Source organism: Pleurodeles waltl, chromosome 1_2, assembly GCF_031143425.1.
Source record: "Pleurodeles waltl isolate 20211129_DDA chromosome 1_2, aPleWal1.hap1.20221129, whole genome shotgun sequence".
In the NCBI taxonomy this organism is placed as follows: domain Eukaryota; kingdom Metazoa; phylum Chordata; class Amphibia; order Caudata; family Salamandridae; genus Pleurodeles; species Pleurodeles waltl.
The window spans coordinates 1126157703-1126182930 of NC_090437.1; the positions used below are offsets into that span (position 1 = coordinate 1126157703).

General features: G+C 45.9%; 1 protein-coding gene across 2 annotated transcripts in view; it reads right to left on the reverse strand.

The window, feature by feature from the left end:
- LOC138248727 (ADP-ribosyl cyclase/cyclic ADP-ribose hydrolase 2-like) overlaps positions 1 to 25228 on the reverse strand; it is a 266855-nt gene that overhangs the window by 157237 nt on the left and 84390 nt on the right. For both annotated transcript variants that reach the window (XM_069202589.1, XM_069202580.1), the window contains 2 exons: positions 19390 to 19519; positions 2718 to 2853 (listed from right to left, as the gene is read on the reverse strand). In XM_069202589.1, coding sequence (XP_069058690.1) covers positions 2718 to 2853; positions 19390 to 19519 — 266 coding nt within the window. The remainder of the gene's footprint in view (positions 1 to 2717; positions 2854 to 19389; positions 19520 to 25228) is intronic.

The following is a 25228-nucleotide window of genomic DNA, read 5'->3' on the forward strand; positions in this document are numbered from 1 at the left end:
AAGAGAAGCAAATGCAGTGTTTGATCCAGAGATGCCTACCTGGTTGAGCGTCATAATCATGAAGGTGTGATCAAAGGTATTGAACACAGTGGAGAGATCTAAAGAAATGTTCACATCTGCCACATCCTCAATATGGATCTCAACTCATTCACCATTAAAGACAAAGCATTTTGTTTAGTGGGGTTAAAGAACATGCTTTCCACTCTGTGGGATCAAGATTAAAGAATAGGTATAGCTTTGGCATCTTGGTTAGAACCTGGAGAATGACAATGGCCAAGTCCGAGAACACTAAGACAAACAGATTTTCATCTGGGGACACAGATTTAATAGTGTGAAGGAACCTGAAATGTCTTCTTCTGAATTTGGAACACACTTGCAGCACAAATACTTTGTTATTAATGGAAGCATGCCACTAATGACTGATCTTCTGATTGAGATTTTTTTCATAACAATATTTTTACTATTTTTTTCAAGTTTAATAACATTTTTAAGTACTTTCGTCCCGATCGCTTTATGGTAAAGTAGAGCAAAATATAGAATGTTTGGTTAAAAAAATAGCAACCATTTTTATGTTAAACATTAATGTCAATTATTTGACATATTTATTTTAAATGTATAACAAAATACATGGATATTACATCATTAATAACTGAACTGGTACTTATGGTGTTTGTAGTATCTGAGCACTGGACATACTGTTCATCTGAAGCTAGTGCCTGTCAAAAGTATCTAGAAGACCACTACATCACATGCAAAACATGGGGTTTCTTTCTACAGTGTTGCAACTTCAGATTGCATACTATTTCAAAACGCCTTCTCTATATTCCTCAAACCCTGCATGCAAACTGACCTTGACTTAAAACGCTTGATTATCACCTCTTCTTTTTCCCTTCAATGCCACTGTCCTACTCTCCATCCCTCATGCCTTCTTTCTCTGAACACAGCCTACTTTGTCACATTTGCCTTAATTTATATCAATTTCTGCAAATTGCCCACTCCTCCTTCCAACGATCTTAACAGACTCTCCTTAGTAAGTAATACCATTGCATTTCCTTTAGCTCATTTATCAATGCCACCAACCATTTGAATGAACTCACATATCCCTACTAATCATCACAACAAAGTCCTAATAACATCATCTACCACAAAGAAACTTAAGACACCAGGGTGCAATATTGATTCCAATAACCAACAATAACCAATACACACTAGACCTATCACTAATGCTGGGTTCAGGAACAGAGAACTTCCTGGCGTAATGTGTTTCAGCACCTTAATATGAGTAGTAAGAGCTATATAAATACAGTTACAATAATTTAAATATAAAATGTCATTATTTGGAAAATATTTAACTTAATTAAAATAATGTAATGACATTTGTAAAGATAAATTCCCACCTAAAGTACAAAAAACTATTTATTATTAGGTGATATTAATTATTAAAAGTGATGCATAAACGTAATTAAAAGTAATTTAAATAAAAACAATACCTTACATTAAATGTAATTATATGTCTACCTATTTTAAATGAGTTAATGTAATGCAATATTATTTTCCATGGGGATCTATTTTAAGCAACTGCCTTCGTTATTTTCTATGGAAGGATGTTGCTGTACCAATGGTTTGTCATATGTGGTGTTGGACTAATTCCAGCTTGGAGATGGAGTACTTATACAACTGTTCTAGGTTCTTTTTGACTGTAGAAGTTAACTTTAGAAGGGCAGATTGTGAATAAGAATGGGCTTGCTCTTCATTAGGAGGCTGGACGTCCCTCCTAAAACTCATTACTAACACTCCCTTATGCCCTCCTTATTTCTCCCTTAGCTCCTCCGTGTTTAGGAGTATTACCCATTTTCCAATCACTCCTCCCTGACTCTCCCAAATTTACACTAAAAGGTATAGTTAGATGTGTGGAGACTCTGCAGTCGGGGTGGAGATTTCAGAACAGAAAAAGATAGGAGAGGCAGAACCACTGTATGTAGGCATGTGAATAGTTGTTTGCAGTACATTAGAAGTTCTATTGTACTACTACAAAAGTCACTTTATGAATATGTCTCAATGTATGTAATTTGAGCTGCAATCGCATTACTTTGTGTCCTTTTGTTACTTTTTCAGTGTGTGCTTTTCATTGGTTACTATTTTTACTGTACAATGTTATGTATTCTTAGGTATTATTAAAGTGTTGTTCTTTTACATAAAATACCAACTCTTGCTGGTCACCCCCATCATTATTGTAAATGCAATAACTGTGTTGTGGTGTGCCTTGAGTAAAACCCCCACACAATACACTTAAGGCTTGGCCTCAACTACCCTATGTAGCGAGTCAAGGAGGCGTGAACACCATGTTACCATTAAACAGCTACCAAATTCCTAGGGACCACCAGAAGTCCTTGACATTGCTAGATTGCCCCAATGACTGCATGGCCCTTGGAAAAGTTCTGGGCAATCCGAAGGTCCATTCACTGTGGACTTTATGCCATTTGATGAAGCCCCATGGTCACAAGTATTCATGTTCACGTAAACCACCTAATTTACCTAACAATGTCTCCTGTCTGCTACATACAGATTTTAAAAATACCATCACAAAACTTAATTTTTGCTGTTAATTAATTGCACTTTGCATCCACATTGATTGACAGCTATGCAGTGGAATATATAACTGGCGTATGTTAGAACTAGATACTACGTTACATGTGTCATTTCACATATTGTCTTACCTGGGTAGTTCGTCTGCCCGCACCAGTCCAAGTCATCTGCTATCCATCCCATCAAAGAGTCTCCGAGTGGGACGAAGCGCTGAGCTTTATCAGCATATCTGTGCACCAGGAGCTTGTTATTTTCCCAGAAAAGAGACTGAAAATAAGAAAATAAAACAGAATTACAAAAAGAATCCAAAATGCATTAAACGGTGTATTTTTAGTGCAAGTGATATCCTTTATAATAGGAGACAGTTCCAGAGTTATACTGAAGGCACATGCATTGTATTGTAATTGATACCCAATATGTTGCATGTCTTGGTTATTGTACCAGAACTAAGAGTTTTTCATATCGTCCTGCCAAAATATTAAGGCCGAAACATCGTTTACCACAATATTGTGAAGATAAATATAAATAGGTAAGTATAGGTTTACTAGGGGCACAGGGGGAATGTGCTACAGTTGAGCACAGGGTGACCTTCCACAGGAGGCAGAAAGTGCATCTGGGAGTCCGAAGGTGATGTACAGCAGGGGAAGAATTGAGCAGGTGTTGTGCACCAGGGTTGACCTAATGATGCTCCTAAAGAGAGCATTAAGTGATGTGTCTCAAGGGAGCACTAAAACATTTGCCTCATGAAAGTCTTGGGTGCTGTGCATCAGTCGAAAACTAGGAATTGTGAACGGGGTGAGCTCTGAGTGTTGTGCAACAAGGTAGAGCTAGAACGTGTACATCCCAATGCAGTGGGCATTAGAGAACATTATGCCAGCACTGAGTCTTGTGCATCTAGAGACACAGTGACACATATTTTAGGGCACAGTGTGATGTACAATACAGAAAGGATGCCACACCACTTGCAAAACTTTGCGATCATCCTGTGTTGTTGGGTATCAATATTTTGGTCCCCTGGGGTGCGACGAATCCTGCATCATTCTGCGATGAAACGGGGCCATAGCGAGGGGATGCTTCCTACAGGAGGGAAGAACCCTCTGATATATTTTGAGGACGTTGGTTAGCCCACATTATCTGCATGGAAGCGGGGTGTGGTCGGCCCGCCTGAGAAGATTGCATGGCAAATGCCCTGGCAGTGCATATCAGTGCGGACGGCCCGCACTCTCTCCCCGACCGCCTCGTCCTGTGCACCACCGCTGAATGACAGATGCGCTGGGGTGAATGCGGAGGCCTCACCTTATATATATCTTTCAGTGCTGGGGCCTGCTCCCCCCTTCTTATGGCCTTGTCAAGTGCAGGAACTAGTACCCGTTGCTGAGTTAGGGGCCTGAACGACCTGCTGGGCTTTTACTAGACAAGTGAAGTCCGATTCTGCTTGAGTGCACATCACAGACCATTCCTTTGCCTAGATTGTTTCTGCACAGCTGGGTGTGCACAATGAGTGCAGTGCGGATTGCCGGACCTGGCGACATCAACGAGCATACGCCTCCCTTGCTTCTAAGGCAGTCTATTGGCAGCCTGGTATCCCCAATGCCCAGCACCTTGCACAGGATCTCACCAACCATGCGCCTTGATGCATTTGTGCTATAACTAGGGGAGGCACTAGAGCAGTTGTAGGGTAGGGCGGAGAATGCGGAAAGCTGCACGTGCGATAACAATGTGCGCATCATGGGGATGGAGGAGGGTGACCCAACCCAACGTTGTTTATCAAACAATGGCTCTAGAAGACAGTTGCTATACAAGGGCTCTCCGACCTGTCCGCTTGAAACATTGCTGTGCCCCATGGCTCCGCATACACTTAACTTCAGGGATCAAGATGTTCTGCTGCAAAAGGCCAGGGAGATAGCGTCTGTAACTATTGACAATGTCACATTGTCGCTTTTTCCGGATTTCACATTGGAAGTGTAATGGCGCTGTGCATCCTTTCTGGCAACCAAGCGACAGCTGTGCTCGGAGGGGCTCTCTTATGTATTAATGTCTCAGCTCCCTTGAGGGTAATCCACGACCAGCACTCACTGTTCTTTGTCGCTCCAGATGCTACATGGGACTAGCTGGAACAGCTCTACCCTAACGGGTACTGCCCTCCTCCATCAGATGGACCACCCAGAGTGACATGAGAACCTCCTTGTCAGCGTAGATACAGTCCCACCCAGCAAACAGCCGCCAGAGCTGCTCCTTCCCCTCAACAAGCTCTGGAAGGTAGAGGTTGTACTGGCATAAAAATCTTCTCTATGGGACCTTATTGCCAGCAGCCCTACTCTAGCTCCTCCGCAAGTGCAGTCTCTGACTCAGACTCTAATATGAGCATAGCTCTTTCCCCCTCTGTGATGCCACAGACTGCACATATAGTACTTTGATATTTGCCAGTATCTCGACCAACCTGTTTTTTCTGCTGCCATGGTCCCTTTTCCCATCCCTTCCCCATTTCTCCCATTTCATTATTTCCCCCTTTCTAGGTACAGGAGTGGTCATTGTTTGTGGTGGGAGTGTTATTCCTTGGATCCTTCCCTCTGGGGATTATCTTTGTTGTAGCACAATACAATGATTGTCACACATATGGCTTGTGTGCCACAACGGTTCACTGTTCCCACCAGCGCATAACTTATACACTCCTTTATCTTCAAGGTCCAATTAACTCATGTTGCGTTACACACATTTATTTATTATTATTGTCAGGTTTTCCCAAGGCACCCGTGCACCGGGCTTGCGCTTACGGTGCCCCGTACTCGCTTGTCCTGACTTTTGCCACTATTAGCCTCCCCCTAAGGCAACTGCACAATGTCTTATTTTGTATAATGAGTTTGTTGTTAGTTTTACTTTGATCGAATGACCGTTTCTCGTTGGACCTGGAATTGGGGAAATGTTCTGTACCAGTTTACTACCATGTATGTACTAATGTCTGCCATGTAGCGTGCATGGGTTGTGGGGCACCGAGTTTTGGTGTGGCTCCATCTCTGGAAGGTGAATATAGTTTATCTGCAGGAAACCCACCTTTACACCCCTGAAGCTCTCAAACTGCAAACTAAGTGAAGCAATCAATTGTTTGCTACTACATATTAAGGGTTTGCCCATGGAGTGGTCATCTGGTTGAGGGCTGGCGTCCCATTTGAAGCAAGGGCCACTAGAATTGACACCAATGCCATTATGTCTTTATACGAGAGTTGTTATATGGTGAGATGTTGGTTCTGGGTAGTATATAAGCTCCAAATTCTGAGCAGGACATCTTCTTCTAACACATATCTTCAGTCCTGGCAGAATGGTCACATTTTCCTTGGCTGCTGGGGGGTGATTGTAATGCAGTTCTCGATATCAACCTCGATCACATGCATTTCCCCTTTATCGTACACTGGCTCCATTAAACAAGCCGGGGCTCTGTCTCATTGGGTGTTCAACTAGTCCTTGGTAGATTTATGAAGATCCCAAAACATGGTAATGCATGAATACTTTTATTCTCCCCCACATGGCATATACGCCCTTTTAGATTGTATCCTCTGCACGTCTCACATAGTAGAGAAGTTCACAAATGCAACCTATTTGGTGAAACCTTTTCAGATCATAACACTCTTGAAATAGGAATGACATGAGGCAGGATCCCTACTCCGATTTCTACATGGCGCATGCAACAAACACTCCTAGAAGATGCAGTCTTCAGGTAAACCCTGGCCACCACAGTTGACACTTATTTTGCTGATACCCAGGGCACTGCATACGTACAGAGGTTACACTATGAGGGAGATAGGGCGAGTACATTACTGGCCCCTATGATACAGCCATGATTGTCCCCTACTACAATCCTATCCATCATAACACCCTCCAAGGTACACTGCACCACACAATTGGAGATAAATGAGGCCTTTTGCTCCTATTACAATGGGCTGAATAGAGCTAAGCTCTTGCAACCCTCTGCAGAGGTAGACAAATTCCTGCGTGGCTTGAGACTCCTAAAGATCTTGGTGGTGTCTCGAACAACATTGGGTGCCTCATTGTCAACAGCAGAATTAAGCCATGCAATTGGGGATATGGCATGTAACAAAATACCAGGAGTAGATGGATTGCGCATTGAATGTTACTCTACTTTCTCCTCCTAATTGGTCCCACATCTGGAGAGGCTATATATGGTGTCGCTGGAGGCAGGATCGTTGTTGTCAACTACAAATCAGGCCCTGGTCACCACCCTACTTAAACCCGGCTGGGCTCCAGAAGACCTTTCCGCTTATAGACCAATCTCTCTTTTAACCTCGGAGTATAAAATATTGAGCAAAGCGCTGGCTCGAAGACTGCTCTCCTTACTCTATGACCTCATACACATTGACTAATGTGGTTTTGTCCCATGCAGGAACACCTCTTTAAACATACAACAACTATATCAGGTGAAGGAGATAGCACATGGCCCATATCCCAACACTGGTTGGCTCTCATTCGACCTCCAACAGGCATTTGATTCCCTGGGCTGGGAATATATGTTTTTGGCCTTGCACAAATTCAACTTTCCCCAACCTTCATAAATTGGATGTGGTTTGATTTTGGCAACCCCACAGCGAGGGTGAAAACGAGTATGGAACATTTCCACACAGTAGCCAATCTCTCGGGAAACCCATCAAGGACGTCCACTATTGCCCCTACTTTTATTTTGGCTATGAAACTCTCAGTGCACAAACTTAGACAGAAAGCCACTGACTGGGGTATCACACGTGGGCTCCGATCCCAAGTGGTTTCCCTATAGCAGATGACATGATAGTCTGCTGTCCACGTGTGGGTACAGATCTTACACTGTCTCTACTATATGCCACTCCCAGGTGAACTGTCTGGCCTTCAAGTTAATCACACCAAGTCACACGCATTTTCATTCTGTGGCAATATGCCTCATGACACGATTTATCTGGGCATGCGGTCCATACCGGTAGCACATCACACATTTTGGTATCTGGACATTCAAGTCTACAGATAACCCATAGACCCATTAGATGGGAATCTGCTTAAGGCCATTTCATCGTTAAGAGCCCAGGTGAAGTTCTGGGTGATATTGTCCTTCTCTGTAGCGGGCTGGTTGTCATTCTCCAAATTGGTGATGGCATTAACTTGTACATCAATAACCTAAAGAAGTGAACCCCACTACCATCTGGCCTTCTGAGATATTTTTCAAAAGACCCTCAACCACGTATTCTACCCTCAACGGTGAATGTCACCACAATGGGGTGATTTCATGGGTAGCATCCTCACAGGACCTCCATTCACTTGAGTGTCCCGTTCTCTAAGTGAATAATTGCTGGAAGGTATCTCAGTGAGGTTGAGAGTGAAAAAGTGAGTTAAAATTATCTCATATCCTTGATTCCTGTTTATTAGTGTCCATAAAAAGGATAGGGGTAAGGTTAAAAACAGGTGATGATTGTGAGGATCAACAATGAATCTTATACATCTGAAATTAGGGTTGACATGTTTCAGCCCACAACTGCCACTCAGGGCTTTCATCAGGACGGACTATTAACTAGATTACCTGTAAATCTTTTCAAGTAATTACGGTTCAAATCCTGCAACAACATTGGGAGAACTGGAGGGTAACTATGAAAACTGCTCTATTGTCCCAACACAGAGTGACACTTCTGCTGTAAAGGATGCGCTTGAGACATTCACTCTGCTCATTCAAACTGGAGCAGCAGAGAGGAGAACTTGAAGGTTTCAAGCTCTTTCTTAACAGCAGAAGTATCACTGTGTGTTGGGACAGTACAGCAGTTCCCATAGTTACCCTTCAGTGTGCCAGGTATAATGTATGCAGGGTAAGCGTTCCCACGAAAAAAGCCACGCACCACTGATACAGTGAAATTTACATTTCACTGTATCCAAATTTTACCACCTGCTCAGAGCAGGCCTAAAATTGACGCAGGACTTTTTCCTAAGGGAAAGTCATTGCTGGAGTTGCATCAGTTTAACAATGCTATTCCAGCAGTGTGTGAGTTTAGCGCCAAAAGATGCATCAGAAATTCTGCATCTGTGAATACGTGTGCCATGGAGATCTGTCATGTAAATACAGCACTTCCATGGTGTCATTAGGAGATGTGCGGAAAGCACAAGGAATCTGACACATTGAATGCAATGTGTCAGATACATGTAAATAAGGCCCTTGGTGTTTTCTAGACCTGAACGGCACAGAATACGTAGAGAGCAAATTGATTCACCTTGATTCAGTAAGCAAGATGTGTTATTATCTAACAAATCGATTGTGTTCATTGTTTCCTTTGAAGGATGAAAGGAGGAGCCCATCTATTCACAGTTCAAACCAGCAAGCCTGCAAGTTATGCAACAGATGCATCAACAGACTTAGCTGTCTTCACGGAAATAGGTGCATAGTTCATCCGCCCGCAGTTGCTGTCAAATGTATTTTAAGGTGTGCCTTAGAACTTTAATAGGAGAGAAGAAGGCGTGTCAGGACACAGGAACACTATAAGAACTGTGGGAATGTCTACATGGAAATGTGAAGGTAGGGCTCGGCTTGTTGTTCAGTACTGGGAACTTGTTGCAAGTGCAAGACCAGATAGTAGTGTGTTTTGAGAGTTCTGCTGATATCTCAGCCATGAGACGCCCAAATGAGGAGCGAGGTTCAATGTGTGAGTCCCATTTTTACTGCAGCAAAATTGCATGTGGATGTTTAGGCAACAGGCGCATTGTGAGGACGTTAGTAGCCATATTAACATAAATGTGTCAATAGTCGCTAAAGTTATCATTATAGAGCAAAGCACCACTAACCATGATTATCTACGTTTGTAATATCTTTATCCATCATGTTGATTTGTAAATTTTCAACCTTTCATCTATATTTAACAGCATTCTGGTAGAGACGATCATTAACATTAAACAAACATCGGAAAACATTCATGTGGATTAATCACCATGACAAAGAAACGGAAACTTATATATAATCACCTTGAAAACAGATATTTTTTAAATGAACCATCAAGACAGTTTGAGACTCAAATACAGAAATGATTGGGTGTCTAATCCTTCATTCATTTGTATAGACCTATATCGAGCAGATGAATACTACATTCAATGAAGTCTGAAACAAGGGTACTGAAGGGGTGTCCAAATAATATATAGGTGTCCGGTGTTTTCTCCTTTGCTGTAGGAAACCTTCACAATGGCACCTAGTTTCTCTTCCTTCTAGCCTAAGCTCAGGGCCACTGGAACTATGTGATTGTGCGGCCGTGGGGATTTTCACATAACTATAGACTAGCCGCATTTTCCACATAATCCACCATCTGCTGCATTATCTGCAGATTTTAACAACAAAAAATTGTTTCTATCTCAAACAGTTCAAGATTTACTAAAAATGCAAATGCGTATTGCCGCCCAGTAGAAGGGCATTTGAAAGGTTCACTGGTTGCTTATTGCGATATGTGGATGTTAAGATGTGGTGCACCAATGTTCAGACACTGTTCACAAGCGTAAAAATGACAAATCAACTAAGTGACCCTATCACAAAATGTCCTGCACTATGCTGCATAATTTGCACTTCCTTGCTGCATAATTTACTCAGCACTGCCGCATAATTTGGTCCTTCCCTGCTGCATAATTCCAGTGGCCTTGCCCATGCTTTTCGATCTCCATTTGTGGGACAACAAATCTGTGACATCTTACTAAAAAAAGTCAGGAAAGTCTGAGCAATGTGAAATAAAAAAAAATCCGTATGCCTTAAACTACATTATTCTATGAGTTATGTGGGAGAATGTATAACAGGATATACCCACAACATGCTTGTTACGCGATAAAAAAAGGCGGAATGCTTTTGGTGTGTTTGGAGATGCTAGGGGCCAGATGTAGCAAATTGGCAATTTGCGACTTGCAAATTGCGAGTCCCTGCGACTCGCAATTTGCAAGTCGCAAATTGCTATGCAGTACGGTGTCTCAGACACCGACTGCGACTCGCTATAGGGTCGCAATGACCCACCTCATGAATATTCATGAGGTGGGTCGCAAATTGCGGCCCCATAGCGAGTATAGGCACTCGCTAACATGGAGGTCTGCTGACGTCAGCAGACCTCCATGTTCGTGACCTGCTTTTCAATAAAGCAGTATTTTTTTTTAAGTGTAGCCCGTTTTCCTAACAGGAAAACGAGCTGCACTTAAAAAAAAAACGAAACCTTTTGTTTCGGTATTTTTTCAGGGCAGGGAGTGGTCCCTTGGACCACTCCCTGCCCTGAAAAAATATTTTTGGGTCCAGTCACAAACTGGAAGGGGTCCCATGGGGACCCCTTCCAATTTGCGAGTGGGTTACCATCCACTTGAAGTGGATGGTAACTGCGATGCCATTTGCGACCGCGTACGCGGTCGCAAATGGTATTACATCCCAATGCGACTCGCAAATAGGAAGGGAACACCCCTTCCTATTTGCGAGTCGGAAATGCATATTGCGATTCGGTAACGACTCGCAATATGCATTTCTGCATTGGGAAACGCGTTTAGCGAGTCGCAAACGGCAAATTTTGCCGTTTGCGACTCGCTAAACGTTTGCTACATCTGACCCTAGGTTCTGTACAATCACTGTATTGGTTTTTTTGTTGAGCATGGGTACACCAAAAAAAACAAAAAACGATAGAAATGACTGGGGTACAACAATTGGCTCAAAAAGAACACCAATAAAGTGAGATGTCTGACACATTTGACATGACTATTAAGTGCTGGGAGAGTCACCCTTTCCTCGGGCAATTAAGAAAGGAATTCAACAGACATTCTCAGCACCTAGGGCCAGATGTAGGAAAATTGCAAATTGCGACTTGCAATTTGCGAGTCCTTCCAACTCGAAATTGCAAGTCGCAATTTGCAATGCAGAACGGTGTCTCAAGACAGGGATAAGTTGTAACAATTTCAGGTTTTGCCAAACTCATTTGTTTTATGGTTTTGTTAATGAGCGAATTTGAGCAAAGGGTCAATAAAAACAGTGGTGTAACAAAACTGGAACGGGGCCCCCTGCACAGAACATGGAGCCCCTCCCCCCGGACTCACTCAGGCCAGGTGCTGTGTTGAGTGGGCCCCAAGGAGCTCTGGACCCCCTCCCCCGCGCCGCAAGGGCATGTTTTACGCCAGTGCATAAAAAAAGGTTCAGTGAGCCTGCGGAAATGAGGGGGGGCACCCAGACTGAGGAGAGAAAATGATAAAGGGAATCTGTAAGATTTTTCCTCCTTTCAAGGGATTCCTTATGTTTCAGCTCCACGGACCATTGTCATGGCTCCATAGGCGCAGTCCTCTGCGCAGTCCTCTGCCAGGCGGGCAATTGAGAAAGTCAGTGGTTTACTGGAGCTAGTTGAAACCCAAATGCATTGTGTCTTCATAACTAAAATACTATGGACCTCATTATGACATTGGAGGTAAGTCCCACTTACAGCCATGCTGACTGCCGCCAACATACCGCGACCGCGGCGGTATACCGCTACCCATATTATGACACTCACATAGCAATCCGTCACTATACGGACACAAACACAAGTCCACCAGCCCAAAGGTCAGTGATTAACTGGCGGTACCAAAACCCACACCGCTACGCCAACAGAACTACGCCCACAGCATTATGACTCACGAATCACCACGGCAGACATTCAACCGCAGTAAACCATTGGTGGTACATACCGCTGCGCTCAAAATACACACAATCTAACAAAACAACACCACATTGGACAATTAAAACTACACACACCTGACACTCATACACACACCACACCCACACACCCACACCACTATAAAACACACACCCACACCACCCACATCTCTTTACAACTCAAAGAAATTGACAACTGAGAGAGAGACACACCAAGAGCACCCAGAGAACCAGAGCCACAGAACACCATCACCTATACACCATCCACGCACCTCACAGCATACACCCCAACACATCATCCCACACACCCTCACACACACCACTCACACTACACCCATGGCACCTCCAAGACACCCCACGTTCTCTGAGGAGGTGCTAAGGGTCATGGTGGAGGAAATCATCCGGGTAGAGCCACAGCTATTGGGATCACAGGTGCAGCAGGCATCCATTGCAAGGAAGATGGAGCTATGGCAGAGGATCGTTGACAGGGTCAACACCGTGGGACAGCACCCCAGAACAAGGGATGACATCAGGAAGAGGTGGATCGACCTACGGGGGAAGGTGTGTTCCGTGGTTGCAAGACACCAAATAGCTGTACAGAGGACTGGCGGTGGACCCCCACCTGCTCCCCCACAACTAACAACATGGGAGGAGCAAGTCTTGGCAATGCTGCATCCTGAGGGCCTGGCAGGAGTAGCAGGAGGACTGGACTCTGGTAAGTCAAATCTTTACTACTTTCACCCCCCCCCCCCTGCATGCCAACACATACCCCCACCCTCACTCTCCCTCCCATCACCCCACCACCTCCCACACACCCAACCATTACAACCCACCCATCCCAGTACCCAGTACTGCATGCACCACCAATGCATGGACACCACTCAAAGATCTGCGTGGACACCCATCACCACAGCATGCACACTATAGAGAGTCACCTAGCCCACAAAATAACTACTCACACAAGGCAAAGCTCACAGGGCAATCACATCCATACAGGGCAACACACCCATGCACAAGATGCCACAGGCCGAAACAATAACACTGCATTTACATCCCCACAGGTCCCACATCCAACGTCACCGGAGAGGAGGTGCCAGCATCATCCAGTCCCCCCACAGAAGAGGCCCACAGTGATGACAGCAGTTCTGGAAGCCTGGATCTGGATGACCAACCTGGCCCAACAGGGATCTCCGGACAGTCGGTTACCCAGCAACAGTCCCATACCACCACAGAGCCTCCCCCTCAGGAAACACCAGCACAGCACCCACCCAGCGGGCCCATCCCTCTGTCCCCAGGTCACGCCAATCAGCAGTGTGTCCACCACTAAAGGGACCCCAGGCAACCCCACACAGGACGACCAGGGATCTGGGGTCAGTGGCAGTTGGCACACGTTTCAGGGGACAGAGGCACAGGACAACAGGGAAGCTGGGAGGACTGCTGTGCAACAGGGGGAGGACAGGCCCAGGGAACTGACTCTCCACGAGGCACTCACCAACATCCTGAGAGCATACCACCATTCCCAAGAGACGATGGGCCAGATACTGGCCAAGCTGCAGGTGGACAGTACCTAGGGATCAGGGAAGACCTAAGGGACATCCACACCACCCTGGTCACCATTGCAGGGGTGCTGGTAGACATGGCCAACACCATGAGGGAGGCAGTGGCATGAACAGCCCTCCACCTCCGCTGACGCTAGTGGATAGGAGGTTTTCCACAAGAACAACAGGCCACCAGCACCCCTCACCCTGCAGAAGGAGAACCACCCAGCAAACGGTCCCAGTGATCCATGCAGAAGCCAGAGAACATTGCCAAGACCCCCGCCAGGAAATAAGACTCTCCTCAATGTCACCCTTGTGTCCCACTCTGTCACCCTGTCCACCTTGAAGTGCCATTGCTCCACTTCCTTTGCCCCCTTAGACAATGCACCTGTGATCCACATAAAATGGACTCTATCCTGGACATTCCTCCACCCTCACCCCAGCCCATTGCAAACCCCCATTATATTTTCAGCAACTAAATAAACACCACTTTGAAAAATACAAGTATGTAGTATGTCAAATGATTTAAGTATGTATTCCTTTTACAATCTGTAGACATTGCAAGTAGACTGTAGAGTAATGTATACATAAGTATGAACTGTATTGTGCTGCAGTCAATACACCAGGGGCCAGAGTAGGGCACAAATATCTTTGAATAGACATGTCAAAGGGTACAGTAAGTGGCCATAGTAGTGTGAACAGCAGCCTGCCAGTGACACTTTATAACACAAAACTGCAATGGAAGATGAAGTTACAGTGACTTACCTGTGTGTCACTGGAAGTACTGTTGAATGATAGATGTTCTGTTGTCCACATCCTCATCCTCCTCTTCGTCACTGTCCACAGGCTCCACCGCTGCCACACGTCCATCTCCAGCCTCATCCTCCTGCAGGAAAGGCATCTGGAGTCTCAAGGCAAGGTTATGCAACATGCAACATGCCACGATGATCTGGCACACCTTCTTGAGTGAGTAGCACAGGGATCCACCTGTTAGATGGAGGTACTGAAACCTGGCCTTCAGGAGGCCAAAGGTTTGCTCTATAATTTGTCTTGTTCACCAATGTGCCTCATTGTAACGTTCCTCTGCCCTTCCCCTGGGATTCCTCACTGGGGTCAGTAGCCATGAGAGGTTTGGGTAACCAGAGTCACCTGTAAATATCGAGGGATATCTGTTAGCCAGACACTCTCCCTTAGGGCCAACCCCACACCCATATACCAACATACACTGTGTAGGGACCATGGGCTTACCTATTAGCCACACCCGGTGCCTCTGGCGTTGTGCCATCACATATGGGATGGTGCTATTCCTTAGGAGACAGGCATCATGCACAGACCCAGGATACTTTGCATTCACATGGGAGATGTACTGGTCCGCCAGGGACACTATCTGCAGATTCATAGAGTAAAAGCTCTTTCGATTTCTGAACACCTGTTCATTTCTCCGGGGACACACAAATGCAATATGTGTACCATCAATTGCCCCAATAATGTTGGGAATATGTCCCATTGCATAGAAATCAGCTTTCACTGCGGCCAAATTCTCCACCTGGGGGAAAACAATGTAGCTGCGCATGTGTTTCATCAGGGAAGACAACACTCTGGTCCGCACGTTTGAGAACATTGGTTGGGACATTCCTGCTGCCATGGCCACTGTCACTTAGAAGGAGCCACTCGCCATGAAATGGAGCACAGATAGGACTTGCACAAGAGGGGGGAGCCCAGCGGGCTGACGGATAGCTGAGATCAGGTCTGGCTCCAATTGGGCACACAGCTCTTGGATTGTGGCCCTATCAAGTCTGTAGGTGAGGATAACGTGCCTTTCCTCCATTGTTGTCAAGTCCACCAGGGGCCTGTACACGGGGGATGTCTCCATCTCCTATTCATCCTCAGCAGTTGTACTTTAGGGGGCAAAATGAGGAGCATCTGGTCAGTTCTAAACCCTTTCCACAATGTACAATGCATTGCATGTTGTGACAGAAACAGTTTCTTTATGTTCATTCCCAGAATGTGCTTATGTCGGCTGTGACGCAGTTAGGTGCCATGGCCTGCCCTCCCCTGAAATGGCGGACGCCTGTCCTGTGTGGAGGGACAGGTGGAAATGAGGTAATGCCGCTAACGTTGTGCGCCGTTGCGGGAGGCGGTCGAGTACTGCTGTGCAACTCCTCATTGGTTAACATTGGGCCCTATGGGTTACAGTGGCCAATGGTGATGTACGCCGGTGGTGACCGCATGCACTGCTGTGGACATGACTGCCATTTTCAATCTGTTCACTCACTTGCTACCTGACCTTCAACAGGAGAGGACCTACACTGCAAGTGCTGTTGTGACCTGTGTCTGGAACCGACCAAGGCTCGTGTCACTGGGGAAAGGGCCCCTGCCTTCACTGCTGCGGAGTTGCAGAAACTGGTGGATGGGGTCTTACCCCAGTTCCAATTGCTTTATGGGCCTCCAGACCAACAGGCGAGTACACTGTAGGCACGATGCATGGGACATGAATGCATGGTGTGATGTGTGTGAAGGCCTCGTGTAATGGGGGTTGGGGGAGGGGTCCATGGCAGCGTGCAGCATATATAGTGGTCAATGTATGTGCATAAGGGGATGGGAGGGATATGGTGGGCCATGGGTATAACAGGCCGGACGGTATGACTGATCCCTTTTCCCATTTTCATTTTTCTGCAGGTCAGCACCCATCAAAAAAAGTATATATGGCGTGCCATCGCCAAGGACGTGCGGACTCTGGGGGTCTGTGACAGGTGGAGCACCCACTGTCGCAAACGGTGGGAGGACCTGAGATGCTGGGCAAGGAAGATGGCAGAGGCCCAGCTAGGGATGGCCTCCCAACGAGTAAGGGGTGCCCGTCGAACCCTGACCCCCTTGATGTTCCGCATACTGGTGGTGGACCTGCATGCACTACATTCTTATCCACTACCTCCATCACATCATGCCTATAACTACACATCCCTCACTGGCAGTCACCACCCCCACATCAATGCACACGTCCCCTGTGTCCTCTCCCACTGTGTCTGTGCCCCCTCCTCCCAAAGTACACAAACGCAAGCACTCAGACACCCAACAGCCATCCACCTCACAACAGATCCAGCCCATGCACCTGCACCCAAACACAGCAGACAAACACCTCCTACAACCACTTCCTCTTCCTCCACTTTCAAACCTTCACCCTCTTCCTGCCCCAGTGTCCCTAAGAAGCTTTTCCTCTCCACCCTTGACCTCTTCCCTACCCCTCCCCCCTGGCCTTCACTTCAGGCCTAGGTGGTCAGAACCCAGGCCAGCACCTCAGCCACCCAGTCCACGGCCGCTGTAGTTTCGGCAGCTACTGCAGGGGTGAGCGGCTCCAAAGAGACACCCATCAGCACTGGCAGTGTGCCTGTACCAGCTGCCAAGGGAAAGGCCAAGGAACAACCATCAGCTGTCAAGGGCAAGAAGGGACCACAAGCTGCCAAGGATGCACCACCAGCTGCCAAGGGCAAGAAGGGACCACCAGCTGCCAAGGATGCACTACCAGCTGCCAAGGCCAAGTATGCACCACCAGCTGCCAAGGGCAAGGAGGCACCACCAGCTGCCAAGGGCAAGGGCAAAGGGCCTGCCCCGGCAGGCAGGAGGGACGGGAGGCCTGGTGCTGTGAGAGGATCTGAGCCCCCACCACCAACCATGCCGCTTCAGCCATCCACGGCTGCATGGATGTGCTGGAGCCTCCCCCCACCACTGGCAGCACCGACACCAGCAACGCCAGCAGCACCGCCACCAGAACCGCCACCGTCACAGCCACCAGAACCACTGGCAGCAGCAGCAGCAGCCCCAGTGGGCAGCCGTCCGAGGCTGCAGGGGAAGGGCTGGAGCCTCCCCCCACCACTGGCATCACCGACACCAGCACCGCCAGCAGCACCGCCAGCAGCACCACCAGCAGCACCGCCACCAGCACCATTGGCAGCAGCAGCCCCAATGGGCAGCTGTCCGAGGCTGGAGCCTCCCCTCACCACTGGCAGCACCGACACCAGCACCGGCACTGCCACCACTGTACAGCCGTCCCCGCTGGCGGATGGACTGTAGTTCTGCCTCCATGGAATGTCATGCATCCTGACCACAGCAAATCTTGTGGATCTGACACCCCCCATGTGCTGCATCACAGGGCACAAAGCCCCCTCCAAAACCAGTGGAAGAAGGCAGCCACTCACCCCCTCCTTGCCAGGATGAAGCACACTGGGCACAGAGCCCCCTCCAGAACCCGTGGAAGAAGGCATCCACGCGCCTCCTCCTTGCCAGGATGAAGCACACTGGGCACAAGGCCCCCTCCAGAACCAGTGGAGAAGCCATCCACTAGAGATACTGTCAGGACCAAGCAGTGGGCAAACCACCCACTTGAGAGACAGTGGCTTTGCAGTCCCCAGGACCAAGCAGTGGGCAAACCACCCACTTGAGAGACTGTGGCATTGCACTCCCCAGGACCAAGCAGTGGACAAACCACCCACTTGAGAGACAGTGGCCTTGCACTCCCCAGGACCAAGCAGTTGGCATGTAGCCCCCTCCAGGAGCAGTGGCGATGTACCAACTTCCGGCTGAGGTGCCCCCCCTTCCCCCTGAGATGCCTGTGTATTTTCGACCTGATGCCCCAGCAGTGTTCTCTCCGTATTGAGGCAGGAGTCAAGTGGGGCCTTGGCCTATGTGATATGGCCCTGTGGCCCACAGACATTATGGACTGGGCAGTGTCTCTCCATTTGTATATATGTAAATACAGTTTTGATTTTTGAGGAAGTATTTCTAGTATTTTTTTCTTATTACACTCATTTAATCTATTCCTTTTGTCCTTGCATTATTCCTGAGTGGTACGGGTGGATATGTAATTTTGTTGCATCTGATTGTGTGTATGGTGTTGGGGGTGGGGGTGTTGCGTGTGTGTGTCACTTTCTTTTTCCTCCCCCCTCCCCTGTGTGCTAGGCCGCAGTACTCACCGTGGTTGTCATCGCCAGCATTGGTATTCCTGGTGTAGGAGGAGGTAGACCAGCATGGGGAACACCTGCAGTTCGGGCTCCATGGCCTCATGGTTCTTCCTTGAGTCTCCAAAGGTGAGTCGTTTCCCTTCTGTGTACTGTTTCCGCCGTGCTTTTGATGGCGTTGATACCGCCCCGGAAAAGGTGGCAGATTGGTGTGTCATAATACAGTGGGCGGAACCTTGTCTTTCGTCTGGCTGTTGGTGGTTACGACCATGGTGCTTGGTGCTACCGCCGTGGCGGTCGGTGTGTTAAAGTGGCTGTCTGTGTTGGCGGTCTCTGCCATGGTCATAATTCCAGATTTTTGCCGCTGCTTTATCACCGACCGCCAGGGTTGCAATGAGGGCCTATATGTTTTTATTATGTGAATTGGGGGTATCTCCACACTTTCACCTGTGCAACCTTCTGCCCGGACTAGTACCATTCCACCGCCCATCTTGTTATGGTTTATAAAAGCTACCATCTTTATCAGTTACCAACCTCTTCTATCCATGCATGTTTTTCATATGTAAATATGTTGCTGATTGCTACTAATTCTATCACTTAGTGAAACATAAATATATCTGTAAATATATAAACCTAGAATACACACAGCAACAGTACTTTACTGTACCTTGTTTGGAGGAATTTTGTGGAGTGTCAAATTAATGTAGAGTTCATAGTCAGAAGGGAGAACAGAGCACGGATCCTTATTCACAAAGGCAAGCTGAAAAGCCTCCCAGATCTGCAAACAGTTCTTCTCTCTGCAAACATGACAAATGTTTCATCCATGTTTCAAATATTATCAGTAACAGACAAATATAATTCATGCATTCCAGTTTTAGATAACAAGAAAAACCACAAAGAACATTATATAATGTGAATAAAGTAGATATATTTTAACAGTGTTGGCCAAGGCTCAAAGGTCACCTTGCACAACCACCTCAGCCCTCCAGTTTGATGTCAGATGGGAGAAGGTCTTAAACCTTTTACTGGGGAAGGTATGGAGTACATAAAACTTTCTTGTGAAGGGCATTGGAGCCGTACAAACCACAAAGAAAGGTTTAATAAATGGCAACTCGGGAAATGTCTATATGGTTATTAAACATGTCCACAGTTTCTACATAACCCAGCCTGCAAAGCCAATTCACAATCCACACCACTCCACAATCACTCAAAGCAGTCTAAGCATCTTAAAACTATGAACTTTCATCACAGAGTGAATCATACAAGTGTTAGCACCACTTGAAGGGCGCACATTACAACACAACTTCCCCATAAGGAAAATAGAATGGCATAAACAAAGCTGTAAATAAACAGAAGTCATCTTACGTAATAATTGAGCCATCTTGGTGGATGCTCATCTAATCTTTTGCAATCTACAAAAACATCTTAGTTCTTTGGATCCTCTGATTACTTCTGTTACTTCCACACTCAGATTCTCTGCATTTCTTAGCCAAACTTAGGCATGTTAGTTCTCCAATATTCCTTTAAATATTTTTTTATGCACCAATGTCATATCACTCTCTTTCTAACACATCTCCTTCACACGATGATGCTTATTATGCATTTCATTACACTTGTTTGGTTCTTCTGGTGTGTACTCATCATGTCATTCCTTTCAACATTCACCAACTTTCTTTCACTTAGCTACAATGGTGCGAATTTAGTTCATCCTTCTCTCCCCTTCAAAGATACAAAAATAAATACCAATAAATGGAGAAGTGCAATGTATCTAGTCCATAGGCTGATAGCCTGTTAACTTTAGCCAATTGCAAACAATCCTCAATCAAATGGTGTATGCGCTCAGCCAACCTTCTGGTGTAAGGGGCAATGCAAAGCAATTCTCATATCATTGACAACCACTTTCTGTGAGACACTTTCAGAGGAAATAAACCACACAACATTATTAATGAGCAAGGGCCTGATTTATAGTTTGGTGGATGGGTCACTCTGTCACAACAAACTTGATGGATATTCCGTCCTCCTTATTACAAGTGCACTACAACCTATGGCACTTGTAATGCAGCAGCAGGATATCAGTCACCTTGGTTATAAAGTAACCTGTCCACCAAACTCTACATCAGGCTCTAAAATCTCAGGAATTCCCTCTTCCAGTAAGACATCCCACAAAAACTCAGTCAACACTTTGCTAGTCACTGTACTCACAATCTGCATCACCAACCACGTTAAATGGCACCAAACGTAACTGTCCATATTATCTAGTACAAGCTTCCACCAGGCCCTCACAGGAACTTTCGAAGGAAGTTGGTGCTCCATTCTTATCTTTTCATCTAATGCACATACTGCTCTCGGTAATTCTCCTTCCTAGGTGGCCACTGTGATCTAAATCTACAGATTTGTCAGATAAACCCAAGAGGGATACCAAAATCCCCCAGGAAAATCAACTTGCCTTCCTTCAGACTAAATTCACCCTTCAGATCCCAGAATTCCATTCACTCCCCCTTGAAATGGCTGCATATCATGATAAAACAAACAGCTTAACTTTAATAAGCATCTTATCTACTTTTTAATCTTTACCCACTCAGTACTTTTTACACTTTATCAGTCATTACCAGATCCACCTGACCCTCCTCCTCTAAAACTTGCAAGCACAATCAAGAAAGGCACGCTACCACACCATTCCTTAATCCAGGTAAGTATTGAGCAAACAATGGGAAATATGAGGCATGGGGCCCCTGATCCCCTTAAAATGAAAACAAGCGCAAGTGGTTTGAAACTAAGATGCACACTAAAGTGCAAACCCACAGGAAATAAACAGAAAATAATTTGAAACCAATTAGAGGTGAATATTCTCACATTATAACAGATTATTCTTCTACTCCCCTTTAAGGTCTCTTCAGGCAAATGCCACCTCCCTCTCTTTTCCACCCACCACTTGTGAAAGCAAAGAAACTGGGGCCTAAAAATAATGTTGTCATCTTTAACCATTGGATCTTGAGCTTCCTTAGCCTCCACCAAATCTAATTTTGGCTTCAACTTACCCTTTGAATTGCCCTCATGTTTGTACTTAAACCCATGCTCAACTTACATTTCTACTTTTGTAATGTCTAACCCCTCTCCTCAAGGCTTCGACCAGAGTGATGCAGTGTTCCTCAACATCTTTGCCATAAGCAGTGTGTCCTCTTCAAAACATGAAACAACTGGTAAATCTTGATTTATTCCTTGCATAACTCAGTGCAAAACACCTGCACAAGATGCCAGCATGAATGGAATTCGTAGAAAGGATAAGCATCCAAAAGGGTAACAAAAGTAGTCAAGTGCTTCCCCGTCATATTCAAGATCCCTGTTGGGTCGCGCATGGCTATCAATCCAGATGTTCTAGATCAGATCAATCATGTACAGAGGCCATCACTGATCTTGTGCACAAGGACCACTGGTCACAGTAGACTGGCCACTGGTAGCCATTCCAACTACTTTCCACAACAACATTTTCCATCAATATCACCAGCTGTGCTTTCGATGCCCCTGCGCAATTAACTGTGGTACAATTTGCATTGCTTTTGCCACTGGTAAAGCTTCTTCCGCCCCATAATATTTAATAAAAGCATTTTTAAACACCTGGTTTAATATTAAAATATTCCAACACTTGGAAGCAAGCTTCTTCCTGATTAAGAACACAGATTCACAGCATCTGGGTCTAAGTCCTTCGGATGCTTCCAACCAAAATGTTTTTGAATGGCTACAGAAATCTTGTCTGCTTCTGATTGCCACTTAAACAATATAAGCCTTCTCATCCAATTGGCTTTTTATCACAACCACGTAAACTAACACCTGCCTTCTCCAAATTCTTACCCTCGCTACCAAAGGTTTGCTTAAAAACCTTTATATCAATCCCGTTATAAGGAGAACCTGCATTTCAGGTACACTGCCCACCTTACCATCCATCTTAATTTCAGGTCTAGGAAACACAACAGCTTCTTCTCCCTGTCCCTTAAAAACCAACCTCAACTGCTGAAAACTGTTCTCCCCTTTGTGCAGGCCTTCCGTTCTGATATCAGCCCAGAGGTCCATGTCTCCGAGAGTTACACTGCAGATGCCATCTTTCCTCATTGCTTCTGTAGGAATAAGTGCACAGAACACATCCTGTGAACCGCAAGAGCTACATTGCCACCAGCCACATAGAGTAGGGTTTAGCCATGTGAAAATCTGCAAGAGCTGAATGAACAGAAGTACATCTGCAGTAAGAACACTGGACTTATGCCTCTGTCACTTCTTTGTGGCAAGAACTGTTGATCAGATCTATGAATTATACAGTCGGGGGTAATAATGGGTGAACTGCACCAGTGCATAATCCATGCATGTGTCAGAGCTTCACACGAGCAACAGTAGGCATTACGAAAACTCCTAGGATGGGGAGAGGGCACTGAAGGGATTGTAGTGCTTCACGTAGAATTCTAGAGAAGTTTGCAGCTCTGTCACTTTAGCCAAAATGAACTGTTTACTATCTCGTTTTCCTCTAAGATTAACGTGCTTGACAGTACATCGTTCTGTATGTTGTTTGACTGATGAGTTTTGAGCTCTTGATCCCTACACTAACTCACTGTGAAGTCTTTAACTGCTTGCCTTTGCTGAAATTGTGTACAATGTCCCATTTGTAGAACCATACTAGGATGGACCCCAAGGAACCAGTGGTAAACAGCCTCAGCCACCACTGTTGTCGCCCAGTAGACCCTGCCTGTCCAGTGCCCCTCAAATGGGGTATGAAGCCAGAAAATGCAATGTGTACAACATTTAATGCTTCTGAAATTTCCTCACAGATCACCCAGCAGCACTCTCTCACCACCCAGCATGTGGCTTGATAGCTGAGCCTCACACATAACACAACAATGTGCTTTAAGTCTCACATGAATGACTTGATGTGCTGAACCACAGAACAAGCAGACTTTTAAGTGGAGGTGTGCACTTTCCGTCTTCAGTAGTCAGGAAGAAGGTCAGAGTATATGGTAATGTGATACTAAGGCATGATCTATGATCTATTTCCAGTTTTTGAAGGGTAAATCAAACTGTCAGAACCCCTTTCAGAGGGCCACAGGGGGACAGAGGGGCCACTGGCCCCAACCGTGGTGGTTGACTTCTTTTACTCCTGATGTCCCAGGAGGGGACACCTACTATGGATCCTGAGAAACTGAGCCAAGTGTCCCTTCTGCACTTGACTCCAAGAGGTAGCTGTAGATCAGCAGCCCAAGGCTCCCTTTGGAGGGAAGTATAGTTGCAAGCTGGTGAATGCAATTCATAACTCAAAAAGCACTCAGCAATGTCAATAAATCAATGTCCAGTCAAATACTTGTTTTTATATGAAAAAGTCGTATTTTATTTCTAACTCTATGCATTCAAAGAAATAACAAAATTTGAAAGTGTTAGAAAGTAGGTCTCTAGTTGGCAGTCAGTTTAATCCCTGTCCAAGTAGGGACCCTCACTCTAGTCAGGGTAAGGGAGATACACATCTCAGATAACCCCTGCTTACCCCCTTGGTAGCTTGGTACCAGCAGTCAGGCTTATCTCGGAGGCACTGTGGAAATTATTTGTACAAACATACACAGTAACACAGTGAAAACCACAAAAGGACTCCACACCAGTTCAGAAAAATTGCCAATATTTATCTAAATCAGACAAGACCAAAATGACAAACATCGAACATACACAAGCAAATATATGAATTTTTAAAGTAAAAAGAGTCTTAATTCATAGAAATCAATGGATGCATTGTTTTAGCATAAAGTACCTGGTATACGTCAAAAATAAAGGCTCACGGGCGAGTGTGCGTCACATAAGCAAGTGATGCCTCAGTTCCTTACTTGCAAGTGAGGTTGTGCGTCGATTCTTTCTCCGTCAGGTAAGCGAGGTATTGATTCTTTTCTCGCAGGTAAGGGATGCGTCAATTTCCGGACAAGTAGCCTCAGGTCTGTGCGGTGTGTGTGGTGATGTTGAAGATTTTGACACCCGGGGAAGGTACGTGGAAAATCCGAACACACACAAAAGACGAATCTGCGCTAAGCTGGCGATGCAATGATTTCACCAGCACTGCGTCGATTTTCCAGCCACAGTGCAGCCACTGTGGTAATTTTTCTGCTGCTCGGCTCCAGTGCGTGGATCTTCTCTCTGGTTCTGCCAGCTTCTCCTTCCAGGGGCCCAGGGACTGGATGTAGCACCACTAGGCAAGTCAGGGGGGCTCAGCAAGGGAGCCCATTGCTGGCAGATGAAGTCTTTGATGTCCCTGAGACTTCTTAATAGGAGGCAAGCTCAGTCCAAGCCCTCGGAGAATCTTTAAAAGCAGGATACACAGCAAAGTCCAATCTTTGTCCTCTTTAAGGCAGAAGCAGCAAAGCACACACAGCAAAGGGGCAGTTCTCCTTCACCAGCTCTTCTCCTTGGCAGAGATTCCTCTTGATCCAGGGGTGTTCTAAAATCTGGAGTTTTGGGTCAACTACTTATACTCATTTCTGCCTTTG